The sequence below is a fragment of the Chrysoperla carnea genome, chromosome X, assembly GCF_905475395.1.
Source record: "Chrysoperla carnea chromosome X, inChrCarn1.1, whole genome shotgun sequence".
Taxonomy (NCBI): Eukaryota; Metazoa; Arthropoda; class Insecta; order Neuroptera; family Chrysopidae; genus Chrysoperla; species Chrysoperla carnea.
This window is the reverse complement of record NC_058342.1, coordinates 7,819,029-7,833,289: the sequence shown is the minus strand read 5'-3', so window position 1 is coordinate 7,833,289 and position 14,261 is coordinate 7,819,029. Positions and strand designations below refer to the sequence as shown.

At 29.1% G+C, this 14,261-nt stretch overlaps 1 protein-coding gene across 1 annotated transcript in view; it reads left to right on the top strand.

Moving 5' to 3' along the window:
* The window catches only part of LOC123302144 (isocitrate dehydrogenase [NAD] subunit gamma, mitochondrial), a 54,723-nt gene extending 44,025 nt beyond the window's left edge, over positions 1-10,698 (top strand). Inside the window, exons 7-9 of the mRNA XM_044884952.1 lie at positions 3,050-3,236; positions 5,086-5,164; positions 10,664-10,698. Of these exons, the coding sequence (XP_044740887.1) occupies positions 3,050-3,236; positions 5,086-5,164; positions 10,664-10,673 (276 nt within the window). The 3' untranslated portion in view covers positions 10,674-10,698. The remainder of the gene's footprint in view (positions 1-3,049; positions 3,237-5,085; positions 5,165-10,663) is intronic.
* The last annotated feature ends 3,563 nt before the right edge of the window (positions 10,699-14,261 follow it).

Below are 14,261 nucleotides of genomic sequence, written 5' to 3'. Positions count from 1 at the left end.
AGATATTCAGCACGGATCTCTATATAACTATTGAAATGGGTCTGAATTTCTGCATTTGTGATAGAGAGAGTTTCTGCAAATTAGTGGCTAGAATTAAAAAAATATATAACATATTATATGTATATGGACAGATTCTTAACTTTTCGACAAAAGTGTGCGGAGATGGGTCACTGGTTTTAATACCGATTTTTACCTCGAAGGAACATCAGAAAAAATATCATTCTGATTTTGAAAAACATTCCATTTTTCAGTAAATTCAAAAGGCTATATCTCAGCATCTATACAATTGAGAGACTTGTTTGAGAAGACATTCTTCCCTGTAAACCCTCTACTATTAAGAAAAAAATTGGTCATTGGTTTACACTCAAATCCGTTCTCGCTGGGAGCTGCTCTCTAAGCCACTGTTTTGGAAAAATTTTGCCTATTTTTAAAATACGTAAATCAAATTTTATACCGACGGATTTAAGTTACAGAGGAGAGTAGGTTGTTAAATGAACTGGCGGAACAAATGAATGTAAACCTGGTATGGATATCGGGACACAGAAAAATTGCAGGAAATTGTGAAGCCGACGAGCTTGCTAAAAATGACAAAATACTGTCGGACACAAGCATCAATAGGCATCCGGGAGTTTCGTTCGATAACTGCAAGCTGCTCTTTAAAGATAATACCTTAAAAAGGGTCAATCTTAGATGGAGGGAGGAGCGCACTTGTGGTACTACAAGACAGACATGGTCCGAGTACAATCGTAGGCGTTCCGAAGAGCTTATTTATATTCCTTTCAAGGGCCTCTGTTAGCAAAGTTTCTGTGGCTAAGGCAGGACCCTGGTTGGGCGACAGGCATGCTGAACGCCTGAGCCTGGCAGTGTATCACGACTACTGCAGGAGCTGTCACAGTGGAGAGGAGGAGGAGGTAAAGTCTCACCCTCTCGGTCATTGCCCAACTCTTGCTATATGATGGACTAACTTGCGCCAGACTCTCTTTGACGACCTTTCCGGCTTAAGGTACGTCGACTTCAAAGCACTCCTGCTGTTTTCAAACAGCTCCAAAGGGTTCATGGAGTAGTAGCCGGGGATGAGCCAACCCTTTTTCGGAATTACAACGGATCCTATGGTCTAAGTGTGTCCCACCCCAGGACAGGGACTCTAGCCCAACCTAACCTACTTGATTGCTTCTATTTTGTTAAGTTATAGCTATCTAAAGCCGATCGAACATTAAAAAAACGTCATTTTCAGATAGCCAGAACTCGAAATCCTTCGAAATTTTGAAAGTAAACAAAGTTGAAATTTTGTTTTTCGTGCTTGCGGAATAGCATGGGATTTTCTCTTATCACAAGAGTAATGATTGTGGTACGAAAGATGATCAGCCTGAAGGGTTTACATTTTAATAATAATTGGGATCGATTTTATAATAAATGCTGCTAGTTATATATGCAATATTTTTAGTCGTTATATGCAATATTTGTAGTCGATTATGATAATAAATGGTATTGATAATATTTGCTCTTTATTTCATTATGTTAAAAATTTTTGTTTCTTAATGTAATATCTTAATCTTTTTATGATTAAAAATATTTAGCTCCCATTTTATCGATATTGATACTAATCGCTAAAGATTATTATGATAATTGCAATGGCCTTTGCTATGAATTCAACTGAGAAGTCAAAAATATATGGAATAAAATTTTTTACTACAATACATTATTTCAATTATTAAGTCCCCTAATAATAACAAGGATGATGAGAAAATAGTGAAATGAATAATATTGGAGCTCGCAACGTCGGGAAAACAAGAATTTCAGGTCAGCTGATTTTATGATATGTCGTTCTTCTTGCTCTTTCAGTTAGAGCTTGGGCCATCTCGCTGCGTTTAGCAGTGACCATCCTACCTGAAGAATTAGGGAATAATCCTAAATTTTAAAAGAATTTTAAGAAGTCTAGTTTTCAATTTTTGACTTAAGATAGGTTTATCAGACATAAATTTGTTGTTGCCAGACATTTTTATATTGCAAAGTATGTGCTATACGCAAATTTTTTGTTTGTTTAAAAAAAAATTCAAAGTATTTTAGTACGTCTATTTTAATATTATGTTATTTAAGCATACAAATACCTAAAATTTATTTGCCAGACGTCAATTCAGTTTTAAACCTTGAATAAAAACGAAAAAGCTATGAAAAATATTGTAGTATAATGATAGTAATGACATTAGTATAATATATATCTTATGTTATGGTCAATTCTTTATGCATTAGATAGCAGCGTCACGAGTATGTGTTTTATTATTTTAGTCATTACTTGTTCAAATCCAGCAGTAGTCACAAATTATTTTTTATAATTTATGATCACATGTTATTGTATTGAATTTGTTTAATCTACTTCTTTCTTGTTATGTTGAATGTTTAGTTTTTGATAACTCGGTATTGTTTTAATTACTTTTCAAAATATCCAACCAGACGGTCGTTCATAATAGCTTCTATTATTTTAGAAAAATCGAAATAGGTCTAAAATTATCAAGTTCATTAATGTCACCTTTCTTGTGTAATGGCAAAACTTTTGTTTAATGGCAGTACTTTTAGTTGGCCAGGAAAAAGACTCTCCTCAAAAGATTTATTGATGACGTGTAAATAGTTTTGGTTACGGATAGCTAAGCTAGCGAACCATATTAAAATTCAATCGCACACTATCGAATTTTTTATTGGTGACATTTTTGTAGATTGTCGAATTTTTTTTTCAATAGGACTAAACTTACTATCGTTTAAAACATATTTAAAATTCAGTTCGTTTTCTGTATTTTGTCTCTAAATTACTAGGGTCCAAGAGTTAAGATTAATAATTTTTATTTGAAAATTTTTTATTAATAGTGATTGTTGTGTTAGTTAAATTAATACTAATCATGGTTAATTGCTGCGTATATAGTTATGGACACGACATTCGTAACTTTGTCTCGAAATCACAAAATCAAAAACTAAAATTTAAGCCATTAAAAAATTAAACCCATTATAATCATTTTGAATTATTGTATTTTTATGTATTTTATTTATTCGTTTATAGTATGCGGTTTTTGAACCTGGTACCAGAAATACGGGTACAGCTATCGCTGGAAAAAATATTGCAAATCCAATTGCCATGTTGAATGCAAGTGTTGATATGTTGGAGCATTTAGGACACAAACAGCATGCTGGTATATTACGACGAGCAATTGATAAAACTATTAGTATTGACCGCATCCATACACCAGGTAAGCATTTTGGTAATTTTAATATAATTGATTCAATGAGTCCACACTGAAAAAAAATTCTTCATACCAATTTATTTATTTATTTAACGGGTAATACCCAGTTACAAAATTATACAATAGTTAATTATAAAATGATGGCTTTAACAGCGTAGAATAATAAAATAACAAGAATGAAAGTATTAAAATTTAAAAAAAAAGAAATAAAATAGTAACAATAATAATAACATCAACAAAAATAAAATAACAACAATAATAACAGTTTAAAAATAAATAAAATAAATTTATTAGTTTTTTTTTTGTCCAAAACTTAAATTAAAAACAAGAATAAACTGCATTGAAAAGATTAAATACTATTAAGGTGACTTTTAATTTCTGACAATGAGTTATGAAATATGTCTATCTGATCAGGAAGCAAAATTGATATGAGGTTGTCTCAACCTAACGTAATGATTTGTTTGTATGAAAGTAATATACTGTCTAACAAATTTCAAATATTGTTGTTTTGAAATGCAGCATAGTTTTAAACAATCGCTTTTTGATTAGTTCTAACACTTATAAATATTGTAACAAAATAGTGATGTAATTGTCACAACTGCATGAGCAGGTAAAAAAAAAAAGATTTATACCTGGTAATTTAAAAAAAATAGATTTCTTCAAATCGGATTTGAACCAGCAACATATGGATTACTATTGATTACTGATCAATATTGTTAAGGTAGTTCCTCCGCGACCGTCCAGTCAAAAAGTTTTGGACTAATACTATCATTCAGTGCATCAACTGTGCTATGACTATTATACATATACCGTATATTATTTTCACAAGACTGTAGTTCCTCACTAACAAATCTTCTATACGTATACACACACATACTATGATATATAACTTTACCATTAGTTATTATATCCTCTCCATAAAAAAATATCGCTAAAACGAGTTATTTATTTAAGTTTTTTATCGAAACTATATGGTAAATAATTTTTATTTTTATTTATATATTTTCTAAATAAAGTATTCTACATTATATTAGTTTTTCATAGAGATGGTGGACGTCATTCATTGGTAAATAAATATAATATTTGTAAATTTGTGTATTTTTATACACTTCTCCCATGTACACGTACAAATTGCGTCACTTTTAATTGCTAATATCTCATGTATGGCATGGTAAATCATCTTGTAATTTTAACAGCAAGTGTATTATGAATTAAATATTTTATATTCTGAGTTTTGAGAAATTCTTGGAATATCACTTTCGTGTAGGTACTACCTTAAGCTGTAGACTTGTTCTAAGCCTATGTACCAAAAAATATGGTAAATCATATAAAAATGATCAATGTTTATTTCAAACTCTCTGTAAACTGGTAACAACAATCTTCATGAAGTTGGCTCAATCACATATGGACTAGACAAGATAAATATGCGATCATAATAACCAAAAACTCTATTTAAAGAAATGCAAAGAAATTTTCTTTTAATGCATCGATTCGCTTTATTTACACGATTATATATTCCAAATAAGAACAATTTTTTTTCCATCAATAAAATGCATGACTTTAAACTAAAATTAATCTCTTTCATAGAAGTAATAATTTTGTTAATTTAACTTCAGTGATTTTGTATCAATGAATTCATATTTTAAATTAAATCCCATTCCATTGTAAATAAAAATATTTAGCTGTACTTGTTCCAATCGTTAGGCAATTGTTTGAAATTATTTTTACTTTATTTCAATATGAAACGGTCAACTTCGGGATGAGGTTGTCATTATTTTAATTTTTTTTCAGTGTACCTTAAAACATTGATGTAAATTGAATATAAATAAATAATGGATGATTTTGATAATTTCAGATTTGGGTGGAACATACACGAGTACCGATGTAGTTCAGAGTATTATAAATAATATAGCAAACTCATCTCAACGTGTTTGGTAAATGAATAAGAATACGTTGTTGCTGTGTTTACAAAATAACTGCAGTTTGTTTGAATAACTTTTTAACTAACTAAATATTTATTCCTCTTTCTCTTCCTCCGAATAATAATTATCTTTTTTGCTTACAACTTAGTGACCTATTCAATTAACACAAAAACACATTATCAATAATGAGTTTTGAAACCATTTTTCAATAATTTATTGTAGATAGGTTGGCTTTGCGATCATGAATAATTTGAATGTTTATTAACTCTGATTGATTGTAAAGATAGTGAAAATAGGTGCGTTAACTTACACATTTATCTACAACTTCAACATTTATCTACAACTTCGAAAATTTTTTTAAAAAGTTAGATAGAAATTATAAATTGTTTATATTAAGACGAAAAATACTTTGACTTTTGACGTAAAACTTCTTTAGGCACACTTGACTTAGCTCTAGCGGGTTTTTAAGTTCCGAAAATATCGCAGTTATAAAGTATTAATACTGTATTTTTCAGCAAGTGTTTAGTTGTTTCGGTCAGTTTTTTCTTCGAAACATTGCGAAAAATTTACGATATACTTAAGGTAAATTTACGAAATGTTTACGACAATAAGGTGGTAAAATAGGTAGCAATAATACTGTACAGATACGAAATATTTATAGTATCACTAGCTGTTAAACCCGCTTCGCTGGGTTGTTTTTGCACATTTAAATATCAAAATTGTTAAATGAAAGACTTTTTTTTTAATTCTCTCTGTGTATACGGAACAGTAAGATTTTTTTGCCCGATCCCAATATTATGTCTACACTCTGTGTGTACGGAAAAGTAAGGGAAAGATCGATAGAAACCCATGGAACATTCCAGAATATTCGAGAAAGTTCTAGAAAATTCGATAGAAATCCATAGAACATTCCAGAATGTTTGAGAAAATTCTAGAAAATTCGATAGAAATCCATAGAACATTCCAGAATGTTCGAGAAAATTCTAGAAAATTCGACAGAAACCCATGGAACATTCCAGATAGTTCGAGAAAGTTTGATAAAATTCAATAAAAATCCATACAACATTCGAGAATATTCGAGAAAGTTCTAGAAAATTCGATAGAAATCCATAGAACATTCCAGAATGTTCGAGAAAATTCGATAGAAATCCATGGAACATTCCAGAATTTTCGAGAAAAATCGAAAGACATTTGCGCCAGTAGCGCCATCTAGTGAAAATTGTACTATTGACAGTGGGGCCTATTGTACTATTAGAACTATTTTTTTAATCTATTTTCTATGAATTCCTAGATCATTTTTAATTCCACCCCCACCAAACTCTCTTATTCACAATGGGAGCCTAAGGGCTACCCAATGACATAATCCCCTACCGAAGGTCAATGGTTAGTTTTAGGGAAAATCGGGGACATACAAACAAACACTCTCTTTTTATATATATAGATTTATGGTAAATAATATTTTACTTAGGTTGCGAATTCGTTGTCGAAGCTGGTGAAAATAAACAGTTTTTCTTTAATTATCGAAAATCGCAAATTTTCATTGTCAATAAAAGTAATCTTTCGTACCTAACAATGAACAAATGAATTACGTTAGTTAAAATAAGTTATTAATTATCTTTTTTAATATTAAATATGCTTAAAATATACAAAAAATGAATATTATTTAATCGCAAAAAATGAATATTTCAAAATTTGAGGTTATGATGTTCAGTGCGTCCATTCTCTGATCTACAATGTACAAAAAATGATGTTAATCGCGAAAAATGATTCAAAATTTGAGGTTATGATGGCCAGAAAAATTATTGTATTGCGGCTATTTTTTAGTTTAAATTTGGGTATTAATGCAGTAGTATAATTTTGGTAACTGAACAGCGTAAGTGCAGTGTATGTATAGATAACTATAGTATAAAAACTGGCCAACACAACTATAATATAACCAAATTATTACCGAATTATAACGGTAAATGTACGGCATTGCGTAAATGCCAAATAATTACGGTATTTTTACGACATTCTGGAAACCGCTAGGGTTTAGGAATAACTAAATGAATATACTTCAATAAATTTGGAAAATGTGATGTCACAAATGAAAAAATGTAGCTGATTTCGCGACCTTTCTCTCTGTCCCATACATTGTTTTAATACAAACTATTTAAGTATTAAGATTTAAAAATGTTTTGTTTTAAATATTATGAAGCCCATTTTTTGAGAATCTTTTATAACCTGGTTTGTCTACTATATTTTATTATTAGTTGAAACTTTGAATATATGTAAGCAGATCGTTTACTACCTCAATGGCTGGCTGATGGTGTAACAATTTTTTTTATAACCATAGTTTTTTTTTCAAGTTTTCAACAAAAAAATAAAAAATTAAGTTACAGTAAAGAGAAAAAAGAATAAATAAATTATTATACCACTATAGCTACTATTTTTAAAATTAGTAAAATATAATTCATTGAAAATGGAAATTAATAAAATATCTGTAGTTACAATTCATGATGATTTGGGGTAATATCGAATATAATTACGTAATCTCGTAAAGTAATAATTGTATAAAAGACTATTTTTTTAACACTTTAAAAGCAATCAGTTTTCGGACACGTTTAGTTTTATTTTCTAAAATTTATAAAAAAAATTTGATATTACAATATTATATGAGACACGGAGAAAGAACGATGTACCACCTTTTCGATAAATTTTCTAAATATTTTTCATAATTTTCGAAAATTTACTTATTTCGATTCTTTATTTATTTATTTAATATATGTATTGAAAGTAAAAATTGCCCCTGACAAGAGGGTACCATAGATTCTATTTAAAAAGTACATTCCAATTGTAAAAACGAAATGTGATAAATAAACGAATAATTTTTTACAAATTTGTATAGTTCACCTTTATTATTATTATTTTTTTATAAACAATGTTTTGGTTTTTGAATGTTGATTTCTGAAAGCAAGAGCAAAGAAAATGTATGACATGATTATTAACAACTAATTTGCATGTGTTTTTTTAGTTTTTCTGTAAATATTTTTTATTTAAAAAAATTATAATGACAAATTTCTTTGCTTCATGATGATTCTATTGAAATGAAAAAATTTTGCTCTGTAAACTGCAAAACTACACTACCCCGTAGAAAAAAAGAAAATTTTTATTTTTTTTTCAAAAGTTCAAATAACTAGTAGTTTGCATTTTCTAGTTTTTGAATTACTAGCTTCAAAATTATGATTTATATCCTGCAGCTTTGTGCTAAGAGTTGAAAAAGTGAGAAAATTATCACTTAATTTCTGTATGAGTTTCAAAATATACACGACCTAAAATTATTTTGCAATAAATCCAATAAATACATTCGGAAACCTGTTTGTTTCTTTTTGTAATGCCCGTTTTTATAGATTTAATCACTGTCAAAGTAAAACTGAAATTTTGAATTCAACTGTAATACATATTTTGTTATTTGCATAGCAAAACTTGCTGTTATATTAGGACCATAAACTAAATATCTAAAAGGAAAAAATTAATTCATCTTTGAAATTTTCCACAGTTGCTTATTAGGGTGTAAACACTCGACAAAAAAAGTCAACCTCTTAGGGGCGTATCTAACCCCCTTTTTTAGATGAGAGTTGAGGGTTTTAATCAGTTTTTTACAAATTACAAAAAAACTATTCATCAATTAAAAAACAAAATTCAATTAAAAGTTCTAGGTGAAGTATTTGTGCAACTTTTCGTTTTTTTTTTTTTCGACTTTTAGCTTCAAATTAATTAACGCGAGATGGCAATTTTAAAATGGAATTTTTTTGCTCATTCAATCAAATGAAAAAGTATCCATCTTGTAAACCGTTAGAGATATAAAAAAAAAAACTATAAAAAAAGTGTGTTGATTTTTTGCAGGTTAACTTCAACTAGTGGATATTATGCAAAAAAATTCCAGAAAAAAAAAAATTTGGAAATTTTCGAAATTTTTTAAAGTATTTTGGAGACCTCACGGGTAAAAAGTGATGTTTAGAAAAAGATATTTCAAACAAAAGTTGTTTAACTTTTTATAAGAAAAAACTTTTATATTTAAACTTTTGTTCTATCTCTATTCTCTAACGGTTTACAAAGATGGCTTTTTTTTTCATTTCACTGAAATGAGCAAAAAGTTCTATAAAATATTTTTCGAAAATTAATTTTTTTCGAAAAATATTGTATTTTCTGGAAATTTTTTATGCTTTTCTAAAATGTTTCACAAAACCAGTTCAAGTTAACCTGAAAAAAATCAACACACTGTTTTTATAGTTTTGGAGAAAATGGACACTAAAATTTTTTCTTAAGTTGCGCGCGCCCTCACGATTAAAATAGTGATGTTTACGAAAGAATGATTCAAATAAAAGTTGTTAATTTTTTTTATAAGGAGTAATTTTTACATTTAAACTTTTCTCTATCTCTAACGGCTTACTACAAGATGGATACTTTTTCATTTGATTGAATGGGCAAAAAAAATTTCATTTTAAAATTGGCATATCTCAGTCAATTTTGAAGCTAGAAAGTCGAAAAAAACGAAAATGTGTACAACTACACACAGCTAGAAATTTTGATTGATGCTTAGTTGTTTTTTTTTTTGTAATTTAAATCCCATCTACCCTCAAAAAGGGGGTTAGATACGCCTCGGGTTAGAGGTCGACCTTTTTTGATAAAGTGTTAACAACCTAATAAACAGCTGTGGGAAATTTCAAAGATACATTAATTTTTTCTTTATTACCTTAATACTCTATTTAATTTTATTAGACCATATGCTAATGTTTGTAATATAATAATGGGGTGTAACCAAATTTGTTAAATTAACTTTACAAAAAATAAGAAGTAAAAACTTTAAGAAAGCCTTGTTGATCAATTTTATTCAGAGATACAGCAATTAAAAATTATTTTTCTTTGTTTTTCAATAATAAAATCTGTTCTTGAACGAAAAGCAACTGCAACCTGCTTTTTAAAAAAAAACTAATAAATAAAAAAAAAGATATATTTTATTTTTACCAAAATTGCAAGAGGAGAAATTTAATTTACAAGACCGAATGTTAGATACAGTAATTTCAATTCAAAAGCGTCAATTTTGCTTTCTCAGTCTAAAACTCGGTCAAAAAACAGCGTACGGAAAAGCACAAAATTTATTTATTAAAAAGGACAATTTTATTGAATATTTTGCTAAATAATGTCTGCTCTGAAAAAAAAGAGGGATAATTTTTTTCATATTTTCAACCCCTAGCCCAATAAATTTATGAGCTAGCAACTCAAAAACTGAAAAGTACAAGCTTTCGATAGAACTGTGAGTAAAACGGATTTGTTCATTTTTCGCTCAGTTACAGCTGTTTGAAATTCTGGGAACAATGCAATTTTTTCAAGTGCATTTTTTTGACGGACAGTGATGTCAAAATTGTTCTAGCTGCTTTTATTTTTTAAGTAATGCGAAAATTGACCTAGCTGCTTTAATTTTTTATGTATATTCAAACGACTCAAAATTTTTTGTTTTTATTCTTTTAGGGCAGTTTGAGCATTTTCAAAAATATCAGCACAAGAAACTGTTCCATTTAATAAAAAGAAATTTTATTTTATTTATAAATAGTGATTAAATAATAAACAACACAAATTTAGTAATATTATTATTCCACGGTATAACGCCCTTTTTTCTAAGTGATTACTAATAGGCTGAAATTTCGTATGTGATGTAGATATTTAGAATATTTTTCATTTGGAAAAACTCTGAAAAGTTTTCTTTCGCTTGACTCCGAAAATGTTTAAAATTGTCTTTAAATTAATTAATAACCTTTGTTTTTTAGCCTATAAAAAGAAATTAATTAAATAATAAATAGAAAAGTGAAATGTTCTGTTATTTTACAACACCTCACGTCGTCGACATCGGGAAAGTTTGTGTGTAGGATGACGGATACCTTATTTTGTAAAATATCTTATCGCACTTTTTTCGTACTTTTCTATTTTTATTGCAATTATCTCCTTATTAGAATATATATATATATATATATATATATAAACGGTTATTAATCAATTTCAAAATTGTGATAAATGATTGATAAATGTGACAATTAAAAAATCTGCCAAAATTTTTTCCAAAAATTAAAAAGTTACAGTCTTTCCATAATGAAGCCAGTTAGTCTGTCAGTAATTATTTATTAAAAAGGACACCGTACTGTAGACTATATCCTATTCCTAGCAACAAAATTTCTAATAGGAGTAGATATTTTGAATTATTAAATAATAACAACGATAACATAGAAAATCCCATACATTTTAAAATTCCTCCGAACAAGTTCCTATCTCCTAACTCTTGAGAAAAAAACAACTCCTACATAGTACTCATTTAATTCAATACATAATTTTGACGTCGAAATTTCCAATCAATGTTTATCTTAATGACATTTGAGTGTGACAGGCTCATGCGAGGCAACCTGGAAATTCCAATTCTGTGTTCTGAGACTCTGAGAGGAATTATCGAAATAAACGAAATATATCAATTTTCAATAATTATATGCATTTGAAAATATGATGACATTTTAGTCCAGTGCACTTGCATAAATCGTAGAGGTGTGACCCAAAAGTTTTGACGCTAGATTTTTTTATTTGCTCATTCGATATGGGATTGTTTGGAGACCTTAAATCTGATTTTGCGTATTAGGGAAATTTACCCTTTCGCCGCCATCTTGGAAAATGAATTTCTTTACGTTTTGACTTATATCTTAAGGTTCTATTCATTCAAATTTGATGATTTTGATGTCGTTGGACTGGTCTGCCTTTTATCTTCTAACTCTTTAATGTCAAAGTACACGCTACTATTGATAGCAAAAAATTCTTTGTGTTCAAAGTCAAAATTTTTTCGCGAGTTTCTTTTTGTAATAGTTTGTGTTTTTAACCTAATTTGCGCCTTCACAGGTAAAAAGTGATGTTTACGAAAAAGTGTTTCAAACAAAAGTTGTTTATTTTTAATAGGGAACAATTTTTACATTTAAATTTTTGTTCTAAAAATATCTATTGTCAAACTAAAGAAGATGTCATGACTTCTGTTTGGTCATTAAGCAGAGTACTATCAACATTATTATACTTGTAAATTTCCATTGCCGCTTAGACGTCAAGTTTATATCCTTTTGGAGCAACATTTCCATTGACGATGAGGGATTATGTAAATTTTCAAGGAGATGATTGGCATAAGCTGAATCTGTTTTCTTCTTTTTAAATGACCGGAGGTGCTTTTTCTTCCTAGTGCTGAAGTTTCTAACTGTTTGCCCGATGTAAATTCCATCACAGTTCCCACATGAAATCCCAAAATAGATATCCGACTGGTTCATGTTATCAATTTTTGATTTAGAATTGATTAATAATTTTTTTTTCCGAATTGTATACGGGACTTAAATACAACATTAAGACCATTTAGCTGTAGCAAGTTTTTTATTTTAACTAATATAACTCCGAAGTAGGTAATTGATTTGAAGGGAATCAGAGTTTCTTGTGTAGTAGGGATTACAGACATCAGGGCTATGCGATATTTTTTTTTTTCAAAAGCAAATTGTCTATCGTACTGGTTTCAAAGCCGTTGTTAGTAGCAATTTTCTTGATTGTAGTGGCATGAATCAGTACATCACTAAACGATGGTTTTCTATAGTTGTCAAACTCTAAACCATTATTAGCTCTAATAACAGCCAAGTCTAAAAAGTTGATGCAACTATTCAGTTCTTTTTCTAATGTGAACTTAATTTGATAATGTTAAGAGTTGATAATGTTCAACCAAACCACTAAATTCTGCAACAATCTGTTCGATCCTTCAAAGCATATTATGATATCGTCAACGTAACGATACCAAAACTTGATATTTTTTGCTTGGTCCGATTTTAATATTTCTTCTTCAAATGACGCCATGTAAATTTCAGTCAAAAGGGGCTAAGGGGGATCCCATACCAAGGTCAGATGTTTGTCTGTATATTTTGTTGTTAAATTTGAAATAATTTTGTTTGAGGGTAGTTCTTAATGTATTGTAATATCATCAATGGATTAATGTGATTCTTCTCTAGGAGACTGTAGCAGTATATTGGTGATTAGTCCAGTAAAGAAGACTCTGATATCGAGTTTTTCTCTGATACGGTTAAAATTATATGGGTATAAGCAAAAAAAATTAAAAAAAAAAAAAAAAAAAAAAAAAAAAAACGATGGACAATGTAAAAAAGTTCTCAGCACCCGGGAAGGGGGTGAAAATAATGAAAAACTACTCCGAAATACCACTTTTGAGTTATATTTTGAAAATAGCAAAAAAAGTTGCAGAGCATATTTTAGGCCTAACTTTTTCAGACCAATTTTCCCTTAAAATGCACACTTTCAGCCCTAGAAACGCTCAGATTAAATCAAAAAAATTAAATTTCAGAAAGAAATATTAAAATTGGACTTTTCTTAAAAAATTACAGACAACAATCGTAGAGAAAAAAATTTTTTTTAAATCCCTTCTATTAAAAGTGAAGCTGACTGACGGACTGACCAAAGTATATTAATTATAAGGCACTTCTAGACATGATAGAAACATGCGGTATTTTGCATTCGACATTAAATCGCTTGAAACCTACAGGAAAAAACTGAAAACTTAAACTTTTTCATTGCAACTCCCTCCCACCCAAATAGGAAAACTCACCCCCAAATAACGATTTTCTGTTCAATACATCCTAGAAAGATGGCTTTTTCACTAATCGACTCGAAATAAAGTCAAATTAACTGAATATGTCCAAAAATATCATTGAAAACATCGCAGCCACCCGGAGTAATGAAAAAACAATCCCTAAAATTGCAATTTTTAGTTTATACGTGAAAGATGGGTTTCTCAACCATGACTCATAAAAAGTCATATTAACTGAATTCTTCGAAAAATTTCATTATTCACATCGAAACCCCCCTAAAATTCGAAAAAAAAACACCTCCTTAAATTACGTTTTTTTTTTTATACATGCTAGAAAGATTAGGTTCTAAAATTGTATTTAATGCTAGGATGATGGGATTTTCATCAATAGACCCGAAATAAAGTTAAATTAACAGAATACTTCCAATAATTTCATAAACTACATCTTTATCCCTCGAAAATGGGAAAACG